Source organism: Fundulus heteroclitus, chromosome 11 (assembly GCF_011125445.2).
Source record: "Fundulus heteroclitus isolate FHET01 chromosome 11, MU-UCD_Fhet_4.1, whole genome shotgun sequence".
NCBI lineage: Eukaryota > Metazoa > Chordata > Actinopteri > Cyprinodontiformes > Fundulidae > Fundulus > Fundulus heteroclitus.
In genome coordinates, this window is record NC_046371.1 from 1,859,327 (window position 1) to 1,883,243 (window position 23,917).

The window sequence follows — 23,917 nt, forward strand, 5'->3', positions numbered from 1 at the left end:
AGCTCTGGTGAAGGTCACTAATGATATTTGAGAGCACTTCGCTCTCAGACTGCAGGTCTGCTGGTGGTTCCTAGAGTCTCTAAAAGTAGAATGGGAGGCAGATCCTTTAGCTATCAGGCTCCTCTCCTGTGGAACCAACTCCCAGTTTTGGTCCGTGAGGCAGACACCCCGTCTACTTTTAAGACTAATCTTAAAACTTTCCTTTGTGACAAAGCTTCTAGTCAGAGTGGCTCATGTTACCATGAGCTACCTCTATAGTTATGCTGCTATAGGCTTAGGCTGCTGGAGGACATCAGGGTCTATTTATCTCTCTCTGCTGAGTTCTCCTACTGCTCTCCAATCTGCATTGTTTGTTGTTATTTCAGCTTTTAACTTTTTGTTCTCTGTCATTTTTCTCTTCATAGAAGGTATACCTGGTCTGGCGTTCTGTTAGCTGTGACATCATCAGGGGAGGCAGATCATCCACTGTTACCCTCTAACATAGAAAGTACTCCTGGGTCAATGTGAGCTTCTGAGCTTTCTGTGTCTCTGCTCTGTCTTCTCTAACATAGAAAGTACTCCTGGGTCAATGTGAGCTTCTGAGCTTTCTGTGTCTCTGCTCTGTCTTCTCTAAGCCCCAGTGGGTGGAGGCAGATGAGCGTTCACACTGAGCCTGGTTCTGGTTCTGCTGGAGGTTCTCCTCCCTGTTAAAGGGGAGTTTTCCTCTCCACTGTCGCCTCATGCATGCTCAGTATGAGGGATTGCTGCAAAGCCATCAACAATGCAGACGACTGTCCACTGTGGCTCTACGCTCTTTCAGGAGGAGTGAATGCTGCTTGGAGAGACTTGATGCAACCTGCTGGGTTTCCTTAGAGAGGAAACTTTCTCACCAACCTGGAGGATGCAACCATCAGCGTCTTGAAATGGCGCCGACCCGATTTCTTGAGGCTAAGCAGTATGAGACCGTTCTTGCAGCCCTGGGTTACATTATAAAAGACCTAGCAGCCACTGTGCGCTGGGCTTGATAAGACGCTATAAAAACAACCAGAGAAAGCCACACATAGAAATAAAGCTAGCCCAGTTTGTCCATAAATTATCTTTAATAAAATTGAATGACACAGGGAATAATTCCTGAATACACGATGAGAAGCGGCAGAAAGCAGCTTAAATCTTTCGGCATTTAGAAAACAATCCTGCTGCCTGTCAGTACAAAGTAATTATTCCTGGTTCAGTTCTAACTGATGGCCTATAAAAACTTTCCTCATTACCAAGGTGTCAAACAGGACAGATCTCGTGGTGGGTCGCAGCAAAAAGCGCCCGTTGGTTATAGAAGTGTTCCTAAATGGCACAAAGTTCCAGTGAGCACCTTTGGACCCAAAATCTGAGTGGAAAGAAAATAATTTCTCCATAAAACAGGGTTAGGGTTTTCACCAGGTGCTCCTCACAAAAGTCCTAGAAAACATTAAAGAGATGAGACATGGCGAAGCGAAGGACAGCAAGAGCTTTAAACGGACCAGAAGTTACAATAAACCAGAAGCAGTGCATTTAAACCAGTGGCCTCTACGTTCACTGCACAAGACTCCACTGCTGAAGAAAGCAGCTGGAGCTTGCTAAACGCTCCATGCTACACCCTCAGAATCGCCTTATTTGGCAAACATGAACATTTTCCCTCACATTGTCTCTTTAAAAGGCAGCGATAAACTCCAGTAATTAACCTGGACTCTGTTACTCATCTTTGCTCGGGGCTCTTCTCTCAGAATGTCCGTTCACTGCCTCTTTTCCCAACTTTCCCTCTGCCTGAAGTTTCCGAATGAGATCCAGGGGGCCCTTCCCCATCAGAGCCGACGGGTGCCTGTAGGAGCCTCCCAGCCGGTCCCACAGGGTGAAGTACTGGCCGTAGTTGTAGTCGAAGAAGAGGTGATGGTCGGTGTGGTGGGCCGAGCCGTTGATGACGCTAACCAGGCCGCTGGGAACGCGATAGTCGCCGTCGTGGATGGAGATGGTCCAGATGTTGACGAACACGTACAGAGCCAGGTAGAGCACCTTGTGAAGGGGGAAGAGGAAGGGGTAGATGTGGTACGGGAGGCCCTGCAGGAAGCCGTCAACGGGATGGAAGGCGTGGCTGGCGAAGGGGGTGGGGATCTTCCAGATGTGGTGGGGTTTGTGAAACAGCTGTTAGACGAGATCAAGAGATCAATCTTCCCTAAAAGTCATTATTTTACTAAAACACACAGGAGAAAGCCTGTCAGTGATCACAACTTCAGTAAACTTATTGTTTCCATTTTCTGACATTGATCTGACCAAACGTTTCCTGTTTTAGGTCAGAGAGGATTAAATTAAACTCAGATTATTAACATAGATTTATTCAAAGAATCTTATTAGCAGCGCATACAGCAGCCATGCCTTGAGATCAGGTGACGAGCAAAGACTGCCGATCCCTCCCTGGTGGAGAGCGGCTGGTAATGTTGTTCAACTTTTGATGTAGTTTTTTATTTTTTTTTTATTTTACTTTACTGCCATCCAAAAACAGGCAATCTACATACAAATATTTTTAAACCTGAGACTGAGGTTTCAAATCTTTATTGAGACATAAAATCTAAAATGTTCTATTTATGCATGGAAGGGCAGGATAGGTAACCCAGACAGATAGAAGGAATATATATATATATATATATATATATATATATATATATATATATATATATATATATATATATATATATATATATATATATATATATATATATATATATATATATATAGAGGAGCAGTTAGTCCTTTTGTTTTATATATGCATTTAATCTTTTGTATCCAGAGATCCATGTTTAGTGATTGAAGCTTGACTGTAATCATTTTCCTTGCTGTCATTAGAAAAAAAGGTTGGTCATAAGTAAAGTGGTCTTGTAACAAATCAAGTATAAAAACTACAGGACAAAAAGCAATGTTAATGTTTAGAATTCTGCACATCAATAACGTTTTTCTAGAAGTTTTGAATCTGAGGAAAGTCCCAGAACATGCGCGTCTGATCGCCCATTGACCACAACCCCTCCGACATTTATCACTAGAGCTGCTCTTTGAAAAAAAGCTTTTGAGGAGTTTAAACTTCCAATCTTGATGTAGTTTTAACTCTCTATTTTAGCTGCATCTGAATGTCTGTCTGGTTGCATACAAAGTTTGTATGAAAGATGATCACCCTGCTGGTGTATTAGTTGTTATTTTGGTGTTTTATGCTTTGTTTTTGCTCAGTTTGTTAGTAAATAAAGCCTTTCATCTTTATTTACCATTTTATCAGAAGTACGTACTGCACATGCGCAGCAGGGGTTAAAACAAGTTAAAGGCTAACGGCTATTAGCATCTGCCAGCAAAACAATGAAGAAAGGTCCAAGATCCAGTGAAAAAAAAACTACAAAAAAATCTGATTCCAAGAGGGAAAAGTTTGGAATATCTCTGGGAATCGAGTCTGAACGTTGGTGTTTACTGAAGCTAAACCTGCCGAGGCTCAGATGTGAAGCAGAGTTGACTGATGGGAGTAAATGTTCTGATATGAGGATCTTAAAGTTGCTGTAGATCGGTTTATTTAATTAATAACGTTGGTCTTCATCACGCCGAGCTGCTGCTTTACTGCGAGGCATTGCAGAGGGTCAGGCTAAGTTTTATTAATTAATTAAGCAAACCAGCATTATGGTAGTTCTGTGATACTGCCACTAGATGGCGCCACATATGTTTATATCTGCTCATTGCACTTGTTGGTAGGGCGATATTTAACCACTAAAAGGACCAACAAAACATTATCAGGATGGGCACTTGGTGTATAGAACCTTATTTTATCACGAACAAATGTTTTATGGGCTTTTTTTAAGCGATATACCGTAGCTATACACCTTTAAAACTACATCAAAAGTTGAAAACGTTGTTGCCGCTCAGCCGCTCTCAATGCACTAATGGATCGGCAAACGCATGAACGTATCAGACGAGACCGAAACTTCAGAAAGCTTCAGGGTCCAAACAAACAGAGGTATACACACCTTGTAAATGAGCTTATGGTGCAGGAAGCGGTGAATCCAGTAGATGCACATATCCGTGAAGAAGAGGAAGGAGACCATACTGAGGAAGAGGCCCGACCAACCTGTGAGCAGAGGAGGCGTCAGCACCGGAGTAGCAGGACGTTTAAACTACAGCAACAAACGGCTGCAGGCCGTACAGCTCACCCAGCGGGGAGTCGCTCACGTTGTCGTACAGTTTGCTGTATCCTCGCACTTCAGCGAAGAACAAGGCCACCGTAGGGAGGCTGATCCAGGGCAGAGAGGTCATCGCATAGATAATTTCTCTCCGAACTTGATTCTGAGAAATGAAGAGCGTAACGATACGTTTGGAAAATGCAAAATGAAAAAAACAAAGAAAACTTAGACTACAGGAAAAAAATTAAGACTAAAGCTGAGACCAATAAAAAGATGCATTGATAAGCAGAATCTGTAAGATGATCTAGAATTAACTTTTTTTTTAATCATTTTAATATTGTCGACAAAACAAATGTAAACCTGTTGAACTGGAGGTGTCAAACGTGATTTATGAGAACCTAACTTTCAGACGCCCCAGTTCACCCAGGGCAAAAAGTTGGTCTGGAGCCCAGATATAGTTAGAACGATGAGCAGAACGTAAATTAAAACCAAATACAATGATCTGCCTAACCTTTTCCACTTATAATAAACTGCACATGCTACAAAGACAAGATATTTAATGTTCACATATTCAATCCTTTTGAATTTGATGCCTGCAACAGGTTCCAGAAAATCTGGACAGGGGCAACAAAAGACTGGAGAAGTTGAGGAATGATCCAAAAAAAAAAAAAACCTGAGTGGATCATCCCACAGGTGAACAGGTTCATTGGAAACAGGTGAGTGTTTGATTGGGTAAAAAAAAAAAAGAGCATTCCTGTGGTTCACAAGCAAGGGAGAGCCAAGGTTCACCGCTTTGTGAACATAGAGAGTAAATAAGCCAGCAGCTTAAATTAATTTCTCAACATACAGCTGGGAGGGATTTAGGCATTTATTCACTAGCGGCGCTGCATCAGAACCCGCCATCATTCTGCAGAGGATCTCACCAGGTGGGCTCAGGAACCCTGCAGAATGCCGCCGTCTGTGAACACAGTTCAGCTCTACGTCTAGAGGACCCAGAGCTTCTCTGAGAGGACAGATGCAAAGTGGGACAGTCTGCAAAATCCCCTTTTCAAACTGTTTCTCTGGAAATCATGGACGTCTGAGCCACAGAGGAAAGGGACATTCCAGACTGTTATCAGTGCAAAGTCCTAAAGCGAGCATCTGTGGTGGCACGTCTGAAGTGTAAAGGCACCATGAATGCTGAAAGGTACATCCAGGATTTGGAGCAACATCTGCCGCCTTCCATGAACGTCTTTTTCAGGGACGCTGCTGCTTATTTCAGCGAGACGATGCCCAGCCACATTCTGCGTGTCTACAACAGCGTGGCTTCGTAGTAGAAGTAGGCACTTCTAAAGGTATCCATAATCGCTGTGGGCGGCTGACTGTGGGAGGAATTAGCCGGCAGCTAGCAGAGCCGCACTGAGCCCAGCACTGTGGCTAACCGGGTTTTATCGAAAACATGTCTGCTGTGTGGAAACATTTCATCCTAGAAACTCCGCAAAGCCTGACAGCAACGTACGATGTTTAGAAAGCCGTTGTTCTGAGAGGCGGAAGCTCCATCGTCACCTAAATTACAACGCACCTAAACATCTGAACCATCTCAGGTTCTCTTTTTGGAATATGCGTGTTTACATACGTACATTTCATAGTAGATTATTGCAGCCTCTTACAAAATAAACAATAAAGCAAACAGAGCCGTGGTATCGAGAAGTATCGTATCGGCAGATATGCGGGTCAGATCGGAAGTAAAGAGATGTGGATCGGTGCATCCCTGAATAAAAGAGGACGGGAACCAGACTGGCTCCTGTTGAAGATGTGCGGCGCTTTATGAAGCGACTGTTAATCAACTGAAGTTTCTGATCAGACAAGAACGGGAAACACTTCCACCTGCAAAGCTTCAACAATCAGTGGAATTAAAAGCCATTTAAATCTAAGTATGCATATGTTTTTAAAACAGCTAAAGATTTATATCCAACTTAAACTCTTAAGACCAAGAATTTTAGTCTAAACATCGTCTCTTTCACATATAGAAATTATCCATTTCTCTTCAAACATAATTTTCCTTCTCCTGACGATCTGAGGTTTACAGTTGATCAGATGTATGTAGAGGAATTATTTTTCCAGCCTTTTTCTTTTCCTAAAAGCCTCTATTTGGACCAAAACCTTTGGGTCATAAGAGGTCAAAGTGCATATTTCTAAAGCATTCGTTTACTATCTAATAGAAAACAGCATAGCACCGTGCTGCTAACGCCTCCTGGTGTCACAGCAGAGCCTGACCTACAACCCTTGGGGCAGAGATGTTTTGCACGGCTTCTTGCATGCGAGCTCTTGGGGCGTCTACTCCTCCAGGTTCTACGATCACACCCAAACTGGGCCTGGCAGCACTCCAAGTAACTTATTGCAGCTCTGCTATTAACACGCAATGCTGTTACCGCTGTGGCAGCAACCAGAAGTATGTGAAAAAAGAAAAGAAAACAAGAGCCAAGCCTGACTAAAAGGCTGTTTCACAATGAGGGTCGCTCTGTGCCGCAGAAAAGCTGGGGAAAGAGGGAACACCTCCAAATCGTGCATTTCGTCTTATTTTTTTTGAAGTGATCAGGAAAACCAACAACACGTTTTTTATTCATAGTGCACGATTCCTTCTGACTCCACTCAGTGATATATGACCATTTCCTCTCCACTGTCGCTTCATGCATGCTCAGTATGAGGGATTGCTGCAAAGCCATCAACAATGCAGACGACTGTCCACTGTGGCTCTACGCTCTTTCAGGAGGAGTGAATGCTGCTTGGAGAGATTTGATGCAACCTGCTGGGTTTCCTTAGAGAGGAAACTTTTTAACTGGATAATAACCTGAACCATAAAACCAGGATCAGCTGGAATAAATGGACTTGATGGAATCCGTCTGGACGGTTGGATTAAATGGACCTTTTTTTTGAAAATTGAGATATCTATTATTATTTTAATGAATAATAAATAATCTGTCCCATTCTAGAACTTACTTGTTTAGCTCAACTAATATTTAGTTACTATTTAAAAACATTTTCAGTAAGAACAAAGGGCTTGAAAGCTCTTTCAAATGTCTTGTTTCAAATGTCCTAAACCAAGTTTCTGTGTAGTGAGACTAAAACTGTCTGGGTTTTTTGGGTTTAACGTCGAGTCCAAAACTATAAATGTGAATTTAAGAAAGGAACACATGAGCAAACCTCCTAAGTGTTAAGATTCAGACTTTACAGAGTTTTCAAGGTTGCTGAGATTGGGAAGATTCTTGCAAAACACAACAACATAAATACAGTAATATTTCATGCACACGCATGAGGTAGGGCTGGGCACAAAATCAATATAAAATATACCGTAATAGATCAATATCAATGTAAAATATTTCTGATAAAGTGTTAAATAATTCTACTGAACTGAACCATGTAGATAAAGGCAGAGGAATGGATTTAGACTCTCAAACTCGCACGGCCAAACTAAGCAAGGTTGGTAATAGAGCTGACTTATTTTAAAAGATTAAATTTAAATAGAGTTAGGATTATAGTTTAAATTCTGCCTGTTCTTCTTTTAAATAGATAAACAAAAAAGATTACTCAAAAATAATTGATAACTACTGCTATGAAAAGCTTATATCGTGATACATTATTCAGCCATATCGCACAGTTTTACAAAGAGCTGATACATAGAAATAATATTGCTGCTCCAATAAAAACAAAAAAAATAAAAAAAAATAATCCCTCCATGAGAGTAATAACTGGTCGCCGCTCCTTTAATTGGCTCCAATGGCTGAGAGAACAAAGTTCACTGATGTGCAGGGTTCAGCGGCGCTGGCACACGCTCCGTAGCTACAGCAACCATATCACCACAAACGGGCGCCATACCTCTAAGAAGTGTGGGTGCTTCATCAGACTGTGGTCAAAGATGAAATAGTAGCTGATCGCTCCCAGGCCGAGGTACAAGATGGCCGCCCCGAGGTTGGTCACCACCAGGAGGCTGAGGATCTGCCGCAGGGCGCCGTCCTCGGCCCAGGACTCAGGGTACACGTACGGCGTGAGGACGTAGGAGTCAGCGACGTTCAGCACGAGGTCCATGGCTGATTCTGGTGATTAAGGGTTGGAAACAGCGTTCACAGACTTTATGCATGAAAACATAATTCAATTCAATTCAATTTTATTTATATAGCACCAATTCATGAAACATGACATAACATGGCAGGTTTAGTTCACACCGGACCCCTTAGGTACCAAAGCTTACAGCTAATTTAAACTAACTGGACACGCCTCGTGAATCTCCCTCAAACGCTTCTAGGAGCTTTTCCTCACAGTCTCTCCAAGATGCAGTTCCCTTGTTGCTTAACACACATTTTTTTTACCCTCATTTTTCCTTCCACTGAACTTTCCATGTTTACAGTCGGACAGAGCACCGTGAGCTTCAGTAAGGACCTTTCCTGCTTAGTGATAACTGCTCAGTCAGCAGCGTTATCTGTGATTGTGTAAACCAGGACAGAATCTTTCTGCACAAATAAAAGCCCATTTTATTTATCTGATGTAAAGTTTGATTGTATTTGGGTTTGAATGGCTGTGAAACCATAGGCTCCTACTCCTGTAGTTCATTTTTAGCCTTCGGCTTATTTATCACTAAAACATTATCAGTCCTGAAAGTAGGTCACTGCTTCCCTTAAACAGCATTTAATTAAACGTACTTTACAAATGCATTCAGCCATGTTCGGTATAAAAACAGGAAAACCAGGAAAACAAAAATGAATTCTAATCATGGCGACACAAATTCTATAGTTTATAAAGATTATCAGCTACCGTTATGGGATAAAACTGAGCCAGAGCTAAACATTTTCGTTAACAGCCGACATTAAACACTTTATCCATGTCTTACGTGACATTAAACGCTCTGTGGCGTCATAAAGTCAACTTTAACTTTAATTAAGTCGCTTTTCGCGGAGCTACGTACCTTGCTGAGATGTATCCTGGATCAAAGGTAAGGGGCGTGAGCGGCCAGCTAAAGGAAGGACACGGACCAATTAAAACCGAGCTACACATTGCGTCATATGAATGTAGCCCAATCAGCGACGAGCTAGCCATTGCGATGGGCTTGTTGTTGTTTCTGATTGGCCGACGTGGTGGATCTGCTCATGGCGTTACTGACAGAAGGAGAGCAGGAAAACTAAAAACCTTAAAAGCTTTTTCCGCCGCTTGAATTAAATTTTAATTTTTCTTCTGCATCTGTTTTAAGGCCTAGCAACAAAACGCTTTAGGGTTGATACATACAACAGTGGTGTATTTACAAAATACAGCAGAAATCTTCAATGTAACTTTACTGTAATTTCTAAATACTGCACAGAAAGAAAGATATCAGGACACACAAAATATTAAAGTAGAGCATACATTGATTAGTATGGAAGCCCCTTTCCGCCCTGTATGACAAAATAATGATGGTATTATGAGTTTTAAAGCCATAATTTTGAGAATAAAAGTCATAATTACAACTTTTATTCTTGTAACTGCAAACTGTGCAGAACTGCCTAACGGAGAGAGCTTAATGCTGTGTGGATCCATCAAGTGATGATTAAACGAGTTAAGCAATACGATCAAGGTATGTGAGATAATTAATGTACGTATCGGTAAAGATAAAATCTTGCCATGTACATGTTAAACTTGATATAACCAACATCACCTAGCTTAGAAGACAACTTCCTTTTATACCAGGTGATGAGCCTTTTATCGTGTTTATAATGGTACCCTAAATGTGGTTTTATGCCCTTAGACCGCCGGTTACTTGGTACAAAATGAGAAATAAAGTATTTCTGTTTTGTTTTTCAGGTATGGTACAGTCATTTCTCCAGTTGTGTTTACTATGTATATTACATAAGGTGATGTTAGTATTTCTTATAAACCTTTAAAATCGATTAGTTGCAGTCACACATCATTGCCCTATTAGGATGTTTGCTGAAATTAGGATTTAACTAACAAGCTAGTTGAAAAAGAAATCTATTTGTATTCAAGAACTTACCGTCTTAATCTTTAAACTGTTAACTATTTAAGAGGCAGACATTTTTTAACCAGATTTTTTTCCCACTCCACTGATACAAAGAGCAGAAGATGGAGGAATATCTAAGAACAAGACGTGCCAGAAGAAGACATTGAGCGACTGAAAAAGGACAAAGTATGTAATACACAAAGATTGTTATATGATTAAATCCATATCTGTATATGCACTTCTGGTGTTTGTTTTTTACTTTAGATCCAAGTGTAATAAAGCTTATGACAGATGAGGAACTGAAGGAGTATTAATCGTGTTATGGTGACCGAGTGGCTGTTTTTGGATGCTGCAGCCGCAGAGAACCCAGCAGCCAGGAGTCCAAACTTTTTGAAAGACTTAAAGGGAACTTAAACCAAAACCTGAAAGACATTGTGGTAAACAAAGAGTCCCCCCTCCCCCACCCCCACCCCCACCCCCACCCCACCCCATTCAAATGCTAAGAAGCTGTGTTGGCTGCATTTCAGTGAAATAATCGTTTTTTCCTTTCCCTTCTGAGGACCAAACACTCCTGAGAAGATACTACAACCATGCTGTCTAATTAAACTTAATAAGTGAGGATAACTAATTCACAATTTAAATGGAGCAGCTAGGTATTCAAGTGATTAGTTTTTCTCTTCAGCTAATTATCTCTGGTCAAAAATACTAATCAGATCTTGAGATGTGATTAAGTACCCCAAATATGTTTTGTCAAATTCTTTCTCCTTGTTTAGATTTTGGATTTCTGCAGCTCCAGGATCTAAAGATCTGGTGATCGATTATCAGGTAAATGATCTGCAGAGATAAAGAGAGAATAATAATATGACAAAATATTTATTTTTTTGATGGCTGCATTAACTTGTGGCAAAATTCTCTTAATGTACTGGAAAAGTTTATATCTTTGTAATTAAGTTTGCAGCAATTTCTATTGCCTCCTATTCTGAAGCAAACTAGATGCTTCCCCCTGCTGGGAAACCTTCATATTACAATATTGCCATGTTCATAATGAAGCTGAAGGCGCAAGTTCAATCGAAGAAACTCATCGCCTGCCTCCATTCAATCAGAGTCCGATACGCCTCTGATGTGAGCCAATCAGCTACGAACCGCACCTCCATGAAGCCAATCAGCATCCCGCGCTCATCTTAAAAGCAACTTCAAATCCACGTCTCAGCCTGCTAACCAGCAAGCGCAAACGGATTGCATGTTGGATTTCGAATCAGATGTCCGATTCAACCCACCCCCAACCCCTTCTCCACCATCATAGCTGAGTTCATCTAGCTTCCAAGACGTTCCTCCATCCTCAACCCATCAGAGTGTTTTCTCCCTTCAGTCTTCATCACTCCCTATCGCCTGTTATTGGTCCGGCAGAAGACCACCATGTTGGGCCCGGTTCTGCCAGAGGTTTCTTCTCAAAGGGGAGTTTTTCCTCTCCACAGTCGCTTCAAGCTTGCTCATCATGGACAGTTCATGCAACCTGTGTTTATCAAGTTGGACATCTATCTTAAACAGATCACCATATGGACTGAACAAACTTCTTCTATCTCCACTCCACCACCAGTTTCAGACCTGGGGGGAACATCCCTGTTCTCATACATCTACTTATGCATATTAAAGTATAATTCAGCATTAATGTTCCTGCCGAGGTCTGAGCGCCAAAGACTTAAAATATTGTATCAATAAAATCCTTCTAATTGCCATTTCTTTCTCTGTGAGTTTTTCAGATTGAAATATTGTTGACACAGCTAAAACGTTAGAAAATACATAAAACCAGTTCACAAAACCTTTTCATGATTATTATTTGTTCATTATGAAAAAGAAAGTGTTAAACTGAAACAAATATATACACGGGTACAGAATTATTAATACATCTGGCAGGAAATAACACAGAACGGAGCATCTTCATCAGGTTTTTTTATGCTCTTTGTTTTAGTATATATATATATATATATATATATATAGCACTATATGGTGCTATATATATATATAGCACCATTTTGTGTTGATGTGGAAAAACTGGAACATACCGTGTTCACAGAACATCTGATGAAAAGTTACCTACTGACACAAAAAGTCCTTTAAGTAGGATTTAAACCAGTGGAGAGCTGTAGCAGAAAGGCTGACCCAGTTCTCCAGGCGTTCTAACAGAATAGAGTGATCGACAGTATCAGTGCTGCACTAAGGTCCAATAGAACCAGCACGGTGGTTCAGTCTGTATTTATATGGATGACATTAAACACCTTGATAAGGGCGGCCTCTGTACTGTGGTGAGGAAACCTGACTAGAAAACGTCAAAGCGGCTGGTCGTTGTTAAGAAGGTGTTTAATTGTTGAAATGAGGGTAAAATGGGGAACTGTGTTTGAATAAATAATAACTAAGTACATGTGGCAGAAACATCGGTATTAAGCTCAACATGTAAGTGAATACAGTTGTCGTCATTTCAGCTTTTAATTTTTGGTTCTCTCTTTTCTCTTCATAGAAGGTACACCTGGTCTGGCATTCTGTTAGCTGTGACATCATCAGGGGAGGCAGATCATCCTCTATTACCATCTAACATAGAAAGTACTCCTGGGTCAATGTGAGCTTCTGTGCTTTCTGTGTCTCTGCTCTGTATTCTCTAACATAGAAAGTACTCCTGGGTCAATGTGAGCTTCTGAGCTTTCTGTGTCTCTGCTCTGTCTTCTCTAACATAGAAAGTACTCCTGGGTCAATGTGAGCTTCTGTGCTTTCTGTGTCTCTGCTCTGTATTCTCTAACATAGAAAGTACTCCTGGGTCAATGTGAGCTTCTGAGCTTTCTGTGTCTCTGCTCTGTCTTCTCTAACATAGAAAGTACTCCTGGGTCAATGTGAGCTTCTGAGCTTTCTGTGTCTCTGCTCTGTCTTCTCTAACATAGAAAGTACTCCTGGGTCAATGTGAGCTTCTGTGTTTTCTGTGTCTCTGCTCTGTCTTCTCTAAGCCCCAGTGGGTGGAGGCAGATGAGCGTTCACACTGAGCCTGGTTCTGGTTCTGCTGGAGGTTCTCCTCCCTGTTAAAGGGGAGTTTTCCTTTCCCCCTAGCAGTGCTATAGCTCCCCCAAGAAACTTTTGTTCATCAAAGTTAACATTATTTAACATGTGATTGTTGTGAGGTTTTCCTCACAAAATACACCCAATTTCAATATACAATCAAGTATTAAATATTGAGTTAAAAAACTATTACACAACAGGAATTAAACTCTGCATGTGTTGATTAAAAATTATCGCTTCAAGAGAAACCGTTGTTTTGTTGCACAATGCTTGCCGTACATTCAAGTGGCTTCAGATGTTTTGCATGAAAGAGGAAAAGTGGAGGGAAATGATCACGCCCATCAGATTGACCTAGCTCCAAAAGGGCTCAAGAGGACCAGAACCGGATGATAAAACCAGATTTTAACAGTCCTTCACTACAAAGAAAAGGAAAAAAAAAAAAAACGCAGGTGATGCTGCACAGATATTGCGTAATTAGGGATGCACGATATATCGGCTTTAACGTCGGTATTGGCCGACGCTAGTCATTTTTTAACATATCGGTATCGATCCGATAAGTAAAACTGGGCCGATATTAAGAACAGTTGTTCATTTCCATCCAGTTGCCCTTTGTGCTTTTGTTTCAGAGGGTTGTTGGTCATGCGTTTTTTTTTTTTTTTTTTTGGATCAGATCGCAGCCAAAATTGTGTGTGTGTGTTTTTTTTTATAAATGAAACAGAGATGCAAAGTCAGCAGTGAGGTAGTTTTTCACAGTGTCGAAAGAAGACATACGAAAAGCAGCGTGTAAGTCTAGACTATAACCCACATTCAAAAATTCAGTTAGATTAGTTTTCAGTTGGTACAAAACATTTGATCATCGCAGAAACGTAAATGTGTGAGTACATCGGTAAATATTGGTTATCGGACATACTAGCAATATTAATATCGGATATCGATATCGGCCTAAATTTTCATATCGGTGCATGCCTAGGCGTAATGTTTGTCAATTTAACTTGAGCTCAAACGCACCAATCAGAGCGTGCAGTGAAACAGGTATTCAGCATTTAAATATATTACACACGCGCTCCATACCTGTCTGATGCGCGCTCAACTCTGAAAAACTCTTCTTAACCCACTGTCCTCATGCTAGGTTTCATTTGTGTGTTCGCTCAGCTCCGTGTCTGCTCGCGCGCTCGACCTGCTCCTTCCACACCAAAGACAAAGTCTTTTTCATACAATCAGAGTATGGATTACATCAAAATGCTGCGGCTTTTGGCAGAAATTACTAAACACAACAATGGGATTTAAGAAAAAAAAATGAAAAAATAAAGAGTTGAATGTTCTAGCCTAAAAATATTTAGTCTAAACTATTTAAACTAAAATATTTCCTTGAGATACTAAGTGAGGTGTGAAAAATGTTTTTTTTTTTTTTTTTTTCCAGCTTCTGGGAGGTCATGTAAAAGTTTATTTGGTTTATATTAAAGGAATTCCTTCACTACCTAAGCTGATATCTTAATTCTAATTTAGGTCATCACCATCATTTTTAGATGATGAATTATTCATATTTAACATTTTAACATTTCACTGTACGTTTTCAGTTATTGAAAGTACTAAAACTGGCATTTATAAATTCCTTATGAAGTGAAATATTTTCATATTATGGCTCACGTTTTCTGCTTCTTTTCACTTTAATTCCAACCTCTGCTGTCTCCATTTCTATTCCTGTGTGATGGAAGCGGACAGAAGCTGGTTTTGGTCCTCCAGTCGATTACACAAGTTCAGGCCTGATGAACTTTAAATTTCTTACTTTCTATATACAGCTCATTACTTGATGGACAATCTGATATTAAATATGATTAAATATTTAAATAGGTCAATATACAATTTTTTTTGAAGAGATTAACATATTTTTAGATTAAAGGTAAGATAATATTGCTAAAATGACATTGGTTTGTTGAGGAAAGGCCTAATACTGAGAAGAAATATGTGTTACTGAAGGAAACTGTAACCTTAACAAGCTTATCAAAATCTTAGGTCTAAAACTGTTTTTTAAGGATTATTTGTTTTATATTTTTAGGTTTTTGAGGTTATTTTTCATATTCATGTTAACACCATGAGGCCTGAAGTTAAAAGCGGCTACATGATACTGAATTTGATTTAGAACTGCCTTTTTTTCATTTGTTCTTTGTCACTTCAGTGCAATAAAACTATCGATCTATAGACTGATAGGAAGATCTGTATGAAAATGCTACCCATGTTTCCGTCCTATATTTGTAGAACATTAAAGGGAGTACTGGCACACATTTTTTCATTTAAAGCAATCATTGAAAGGAATGTGTGATGCAAAAATGTAAAAACTTTTTAGCACCCAAATTTCCATGCAGGGAATCAGGGAAGGATGTTATTTTGGATGGCTGCACAGAGAGATATCAACCGGGCAGCCGTCCTTCCACTGCTGCTGGGAATGCTAACTCTGTTAGCATTAGACAGATAAAGGATCTCAGCAGAAGTCAAGATGGACCAAGACAACCACTCCCACACTGCTTGTGTCTGTGTGTTCAGAAATGCAGGAACAAATTATCCTTCATAGCACCCTCAGTGAAATGCTTAGCTCCCTCCACCCCTTAGCACTGCAGAAATAAATCTCTGGAGCCCCCACTGCTGAGGACTTGCTGCATGGAGTCTGCATGTTCTCCATGTGCATGTGTGCATTCTCACCGGGTACTCCGGCTTCCTCCCACAATCAAAAAACAATGACTGTGAGGTTAATTGATCTGCCTTGGTGTGTGTGTGCATGGTTGTCTGTCCTGTGTCTCTGTGGACTGGCATGCCTGTCCAAGGTGTCCACTATCTCACCCCATTACTGCTGTACATAGACCAGCCACCCCCACCCCCTGCACGGATAAGCGGGTATAGACAATGGATGGACTAATTTACATACTTGTGCCGCGCATTGGTTTAAAAGAAAGAAATGCACCTATTTAATCTCTCTTTGTATTAAAATCATTAATGCACTGCCTAAAGCTTTAGACCTTTGATCGTCAGTACACAACATGCACATTCTCACTCATTTCTGTCAGAAGCAGCAAAATCTTCAGGGGCTGAAACAACAATAGGATCTGTTGGACACGTCCCGACCTCATTTCTTTACGTGCTCCAGTGACCCTCTACAACCTTCTTGCAGACTGTAAACACTCTACCAGAGCTGCAGTTTTAGAGAAGCACTGATCCTGAATGAATTTGGGCCCCTTGGACTTCCACTTTAACTCAAATCCATATATGAAGTAGAAAAACTAGAAAAACACTAGTTTGCCACGGAGCTGATCTCTAATCTAGCCTCTAGATGTCGCCATTGCTCTAAAACAACAGACGACTGACCTATTTTCTGCACAAATAGAAATGATTTACTAAATATGAATAGTTCATATGTACAGCATGAGTTTATAATAAGAGTACAATCAAACTGTTAGGTGGAGACAGTTAATATTTACAGTTTATTTCACACGTTATTTTATATGTCATATTTCAGTTTTCTTCTTGATTGGAAGTGGATGTGTTTTTTTTGCTTTCTGACCATAAATGTATTGTTAGACTCACTAACAGAAACTTGAGTAATTTTATTTTGTGGTATAAATCTTTTACTACTTTTAGTCCATTTCTTATGATTCATGCATTTCGTTTTGTTTCCTTATAAACTCTTTCACATAATCCACTGACACTGATAAATGATGCTTGTAAATATTTGATCACATTTTAATCAGTAGCGGCTGGTATTTTTACCACAAGTATTCATTCCCCTAATTCTTTTGCATTTTATGTAATTACAGCCAGAGAAAAAAATCACTGTATTTTACAGATTATCTGTTGTAGATCACCACAAAAGGAAAGACATTGCAGCATGGTTTCAACTCTTTGAAAGAAAACATCTGAAAAGTGTGGCATGCATCTCTATTCAGCCACCTGAGTCAGTACTCTGTAGAACCACCTTTCTCTGCAGGTTCTGCTTCGGTCAAATGGGCTCGTCTCCAACCGCTTTGCTCATTTCAGAGACTTAAACCTTTGGCATTTTTTTTTTGTAAATCCTCTTCAGGTCAATCAGGTTGGATGGAGAACATCTGTGAGCAGTTTACAAGTCTTGCTACAGATTCTCAGCTGGACGATAACAATATATATTGACCAATAGACGTGTATCGATGATAGAAAAAAAAGGGTCAATAAAACAGTTTTCCTTACTTTGCATTCTATAATGTAGGTTAATATTATCATCATTACATCTTCCTAACCAATCACAACGCAGACCCAGGAAGCTCCGCCCCCTTCAAAGAGTTCAGAGAGCACACGTTCTTTTTTATTTTTTTAAAACTTGCAGTTTTGGTAAAAAGTTGGTTGAATAAAGGTTGAGTTTGAATTCAGTGTTTGTAGCTTTATCTAAAAATAGGTTGCTAAGCAACAGCATAAAATGACCAGGGCTGCACTTAAAATATATGTTTTGAATTTGTTGATAATTATCGATATCGATGAATATGATTTCTATTTTATCGATATCCTTTTTTTCTACATCGTCCAGCCCTACTGTATGTTCAGGGTGGTCGTCCTACTGGCAGGTGGACCTCCACCCCCCAGTCTCAGGTCTTCTGCAGCCTCTAACAGGTTTTCTTCAAGGTCTAACCCTCCATCCGTCTTCTTATCACCTCTGATCAGCTTCCTGCTCCACAGCACGAGCTACCACCACACTAAGTTCAAATTTGGCCTCAGCTGATCAGAGAACCTCCCACATGTTTGCGGTGTCTCCCACATGGCTTCTTACTACTCTTTTCAAGAAGGCCAACATTATGGAATACAAACGTCAGCCCTGTTTACGGTTTCTTCCACCTGAGCTGTGGGTCTCTGCAGCTCCTCCAGAGCCACCATGGTCCTCCTGCTTCTCTGATCAATGCTCTCCTGGTCCAGCCTGTCAGTCCAGGTGGACGTCCATGTCCTGGTAGGTCTGCAGGTGGTCCATCCTCTCTCCAGGTCCAGATGATGGATGGATCAGAACTCTGGATGTTGCTGTAGAACCTGAACCTGCAGTAAACTGGACCAGAACCTCTTCCCTGACCCGTCTGCTGGGTTCCTTGGTCTCCACGATGCTGGTTGGTCTCTGATGTTTTTAGAGAACTTCTGAGGGCAGAAACAGAGCTGCTACAGTTAGACTCAGGTGAAATTACACACAGCTGCTCTCCGTTTTCTATCGGATATTTTAGGGGCATGACAGTAAAGGGGGCTGAATACAAATTCCGGCAACATTGTGACATTCTGTCACATTAAATCCCAATAAATTTCCTTGAGACATATTACTGAAATAACTGAATCATTATCTTAGGCCTAATTAAAAGCAGTGATGTGAAACACATGAACTGAGTCCACCACCTGTTACAGGATGTTGTTGAGTTGCCTGAAACCATCCGTGCTCCAGAGCACAGTCTGTGTTTTTTTATTGGAGTGGGAGTTACCTAACAGTCTGTGAAGCCACCCCCCCCCCCCCTCAAGTGCTGACAAACATGAAGCACTCAGGATATCTGCAGAGGCGCCGCTCACGCTGAGCTCTAGATAACCTGCTGCTCATCATCTTCTTCAGCAGGCAACTACAGTGAATTTGACACATGGAGGAATCTAATCCTAACCAGGGAAAAAAAACAAACAAAAAAAACTTGTCAGTGTGTATCAAGTTATTTTTTTCTTCTTTTAGATGCTCCCAGCAGGGGGCACTGCTGCAGAACATCCGCCTCCTCCTGCTGCTAATTTCCCCAAACTAGACATGTCTGCTTTCTGGCTTCTAAATCCCGTTCCTCTAACTCCCCTGTCATCTAAATCCATCTCATCTTAACCACCATGATCAACCCCCTCCCCCCCCCCCCCCCCCACACACACACACACACACACAAATCGTAGCATCTTCTACAAATAGTGCTGAGAGAAGTTATTTGCTCCTTACAGGTTTCTACTGTTTTAACATCAGAGATATATCTGAGTTATATAACATCAGCTTTAAAATTATGGTTTTATATATAAAGGTTAAAAAAAGACTACCTATACACTGCAAAAAGGGAACTAAAAGTAAGTAAACTTTTCTAGAAATTAGTCTATTTTGCATTGATTGAGCAGGTAAATAAGACTATTTGCCAATGGGATTAGTAGTTCTACCCCTAAAATAAGATAATTAGATAGTCTGCACTTGAAAAATGATGATGGAGATGAATTGTTCCTACATTAAGGGCAAAAATCGTATTCCATTGGAAAGTAATCTTATTTACCTGCTCAAATCAAGAAAAAATGCACTAATTTCAAGAAACATTTACTTAATTTTGGTTCCCTTATTGCAGGGAAACTGACCTGACCCTGTGTGAAAAGTAATCACCCCCTAAACCTCCTTAAACGAGCCATTTTTGCCCGGTCTCTGTTTCTTGCAGTTGAATCGTGACCTCTGACCTTAATTGAGCTAAGGGAGTGTTTAAGTTCTTTAGATATTGCTTAGGGTCCTTCTGGAACCTCCTGGATGAGTCGATGATAAGCTCTTGGAGTAAATTTGGCAGTCTGGCCTCTCCTGGGAAGGTTCTCCACTGTTCCATGTTCTCTAATAATGGTTCTCTGGAGTTCCAACCCCTTAGATGTTGCTTTGTAATCATTTCCAGATAGCCAGATGTCAGAGAATTAGTGTTTTTGTACTTGAATTTCTTTAGATATGAAAATGTGTTGCTTAAAGACGTTTAGCCTACGTATGTCTTGTTGACGGGGGGTTAAGCTCCTGTTGAAATTCATCTAAGCTTTCAAATAAATGTTCTAATCACAACTATTTCATGATTTAACAAGGTAGCAGATTATTCTTTTTTTTATATAGAACATGTTTGGACAGCTTTTTCTCCTTAACAAAAAAAATTGTTGTTTTCTCGGGTTATCTTTCTCGGCTATTGAACTTTCTCTGATTATCTGAAATTTTAATTTGTATTACTGAGGATCTGCAGATAAATTTGAGTCCATTTAATGAAAGCAGAATTGATGGGTAAACACAGCTCATGCTGCGCAAACACATTGTTTTCCTTTATCATCATCTGACAGAGAGCTTTGTTTACAAGACAAGTCAAAATGACATTTTATTAAAATCACCTCTCTTTATTTGTAATTCAGGCTGCACAGGAAAGCGGTTGTTATAAATGTTGCTACAGTCAACGCAGCCATCTACCAGGACATTTAGAGCCCTTAATGTTCGTCTGCTGACCAGCTTTATGGAGATGTTGATTTCATTTTCCAGTAGGAAATGCAAAAACATGATGATATTTTCAGAAAGCTAATGTTTCTGTTTTAAATATCCTTTTTTTTAATTAATTTATCTTACGTAGCATTCTAATTATCTGAGTTTATCTGATCATTGAATTTTGCATTTCCATGATCTGTGAGCCATTATCCTAAAATAAATAAAGGCTTGAAATATTTAACTGTGTGTAATGAATCTGTGGCTATACATGTTTTACTTTCTGAAATGAGAGACAAAACATAGAGAACTTGTTTATGATATTCTAATATTATTTTTTGAGCTGTAACTGTATAGAATATGTAAAGGAGCAATCTTAGCCCTCTAAAGCAGTGGTCCTCTATTCCGGGACTCAAGTCCTGCTGTCCTGGAACCTTTAGACGTGTCTCTGGTCCTGAATCAAATGTCTGAACTTCTCAGTGGGCAGTCAACTTCTCCAGAGTCCTGCTAAGGACCTGATTATTTGACTCAGGTCCTCAGCTTCAGCACACCAAAGTTGAATGCCGCCTTTGAGTTTATCTGCTTGGCTGAGTCTCTCTCCTAGATAAGTTCCCTTCAGGAACTACAATTGCAACCAGCCTTTAACTGTTCTATCACACAGAAGTACTCCTTTAGTAAAGTACCTCAGTCCTTCTGTCCTCCTTTCTGTGTCTCTGCTCTGTCTTCTCTAACATAGAAAGTACTCCTGGGTCAATGTGAGCTTCTGTGCTTTCTGTGTCTCTGCTCTGTCTTCTCTAACATAGAAAGTACTCCTGGTTCAATGTGAGCTTCTGAGCTTTCTGTGTCTCTGCTCTGTCTTCTCTAACATAGAAAGTACTCCTGGGTCAATGTGAGCTTCTGTGCTTTCTGTGTTTCTGCTCTGTCTTCTCTAAGCCCCAGTGGGTGGAGGCAGATGAGCGTTCACACTGAGCCTGGTTCTGGTTCTGCTGGAGGTTCTCCTCCCTGTTAAAGGGGAGTTTTCCTCTCCACTGTCGCTTCATGCATGCTCAGTATGAGGGATTGCTGCAAGTCAATAACACGATGTAAGCGATTGCTCATCCAGGAGGAGTGAAGGCTGCACTTCAATGACTGGATGCAACCTGCTGGGTTTCCTTAGGTAATGTTCACATTGCAGGTCTTAATGCTCAATTCTGATTTTTTGCTAAAATCTGGATACATGCGGCCTCCACAGTATCCACTCATGCTCATATCCTGTCCTTTTTGTGCCAGATCCCTACATATCTATCCAACCATTGTCCTCCGCTTATCCAAGATTGGGTTGTGGAGGCAACAGGTCCAGGAGAGAAACCCAGAGGCAAGCGGAGCCTGGCAACTCTCTGAAGAAGGTCATCTTGACCGCCTGTATCCAGGACCTCATTCTTTTGGTCATGATCCAAACCTCATGACTACAGGTGAGGGTTGGAATGTTGACAGAACTGTAAATCAAGAGCTTTACTTTTTGACCAGAGCAGCACACGCAGTACTGCCGATGTAGCCCTACTCTGTATGTCCATCTCTCGCTCCATCCTATCATCACTCATGTACAAGACACCAAGCCATAGGTCATGACAAGAAGAAGCCAACAGAACCGCATCATCTGCAAAAAGCAAAGATGCAATCCTGAGGTTACCGAACCAGACGCTCTCCTCTCCATGACCACGTCTTGAGCACCAACACGTCCAACACCACAAACGGGATTGGTGAGAATACAAGCTGGGAACAGTCACCCCACACTCCAATGATCCCCTCAGCAATTCCACAAGGGTAAAGATCTAGTACACTGTTCCATGGTCCAGATGAAAGCTGCATATTTACTCCTGGATCTGAGGTTCAACAGTCGGTCAGCAACTTTGCTCCAAAACCTCAGGGTAAGTTTTCCCAGAGAGGCTGAGAAGTGTGATCCCTTGATAATTGGAACCCGCCCTCCTGTCCCTCTTCTGTATAAAACTCAATCTTTCTTCTATTTAGTACAGAGGAACAGATGAGCTTTTATTGCTTTGTACGTGTGTTTTCAGAATGATATAAATTGAAATTGAAGTTTTTGAAGAGGCTGTACTGTCACAGAGTGGTTTATGCCTAATTAAAAGCTCGTCCAGTGAGGTCATGTGGACACAATTTAAGCTACGTTCACACCGCAGGGAAATGCGACCCATATCCGTCTTTTTCATGGCAGTGTGAACGGCCCAGTTCCAGTGTTTTCACCACCACCCAAAAAAATAATAATATGATTTGAGTCTTTCTAACTGTATTTCCATTGCTGATTTTAGTGCATAACTCTGTTTTTGCCACTGTCATGCCCAAATTTCCCCATTGTCGGACAACAAAGAAATTTCTTATCTTACTGATGCTGACAGATACCTTGCTAACAGAGCTAATTCCAGCGTAATACATTCAAACGGTTTGTTTCTAAAGGGATATTACACTGGCCTCTCTCAAAAAAATAATTAAAGAGTCCAAAAGAGGAATTAACTGAAAATTATTATTTAACTGTTGTTTTAAATGTCAAGTAAAAAATATATTATGTCAAACTAATGTTTTCAGTTATTCACACTGCAGATTTAATTATAAAGTAATCATTTACAGTCAAATGAAACATGACCAATATGTTTATCTGAAATGAAGCAATATTAATGTTTCTGGAGAGAATCCATGGAGGTAAAGATTAGGGTCATGGCAAGGAGACCATCCACCCTCAAAGACTCATGATACCAGAGGGAACATGCAACAAGCTCAGAAATCACAAGAATGGTTTTTATGCTGAGAAAGAATTTCCCTGAGATTACTAAGAAACTGCTAATTTTTTCTTAGAATGTAAATGCAAAAAAACAAAAAAAAAAAAAAAAAACAACAACAACAAACAACACAACAGCTACATACTTTTATTTTTAGAATTGATTCTCCCCTTATTTTGTCTTTGCAGTAATGCTTGTCTCATTTCCTACCAGAAATACACCTCCTGGATGGATGAAAATAATTTTAATCAAAATCTGCAGGAGGTTAGAATAATTTTGTGCTCCTCTGTACATATGTATAAACAAGTTATTTTTTATGAAGCAGAAGCCCTAAAGGTGCCAGATTTACTGATGTAAATCAGCCTGTTTTGTTTCTATTGCTGTTTATTTAATCTTATCTGATACATCATATTCTCTTTTTCATTTACTTTTTTTCCCCTTTTTGTTATTGTTGTTTTTTATTGCTTTTCTTTTGGTTTGTTAATAAAACATTGAAACAGAAACTTGCCTTAGAAGAAAGAGACCAAAGCCATCCTCGCTGCCACAGCATCTTGGAGCTGTTTCTTGAGTTTTCCCTCTGATGTGAACAGGTCAGCGCAGAAAGGTGTTGAGATGAAATAGACTAATTTTGCTGTCACTGCTTCTCCCCCTCGCAGTTTCAGAGAGAGAAAGTTGGAGCCTTCTTTTGGTTGGATCTGTAATCACTATCCAATCTGCCTGAAGGAGAAAACGAAATTTAATTTGACAACGAGGTAATGAACCTGTGCAGCCATTA

General features: G+C 40.3%; 1 protein-coding gene across 2 annotated transcripts; it reads right to left on the reverse strand.

Annotated features, from left to right (window-relative positions):
- Positions 1 to 1,057: 1,057 nt before the first annotated feature.
- sc5d (sterol-C5-desaturase) lies at positions 1,058 to 23,852 on the reverse strand. 2 transcript variants are annotated; one of them, XM_021318557.2, is made up of 5 exons: positions 23,651 to 23,852; positions 8,013 to 8,230; positions 4,188 to 4,320; positions 4,005 to 4,105; positions 1,058 to 2,151 (listed from the first exon to the last, which is right to left on the reverse strand). In XM_021318557.2, exons 2-5 carry the CDS (start codon positions 8,220 to 8,222, stop codon positions 1,705 to 1,707), a joined length of 891 nt encoding a protein of 296 aa, XP_021174232.2. In that variant the 5' UTR covers positions 8,223 to 8,230; positions 23,651 to 23,852; the 3' UTR covers positions 1,058 to 1,704. The 2 variants fall into 2 exon arrangements, with proteins under 2 accessions (XP_021174232.2, XP_035998611.1); XM_036142718.1 differs by lacking the exon at positions 23,651 to 23,852 and adding an exon at positions 9,097 to 9,144.
- Positions 23,853 to 23,917: the final 65 nt, after the last annotated feature.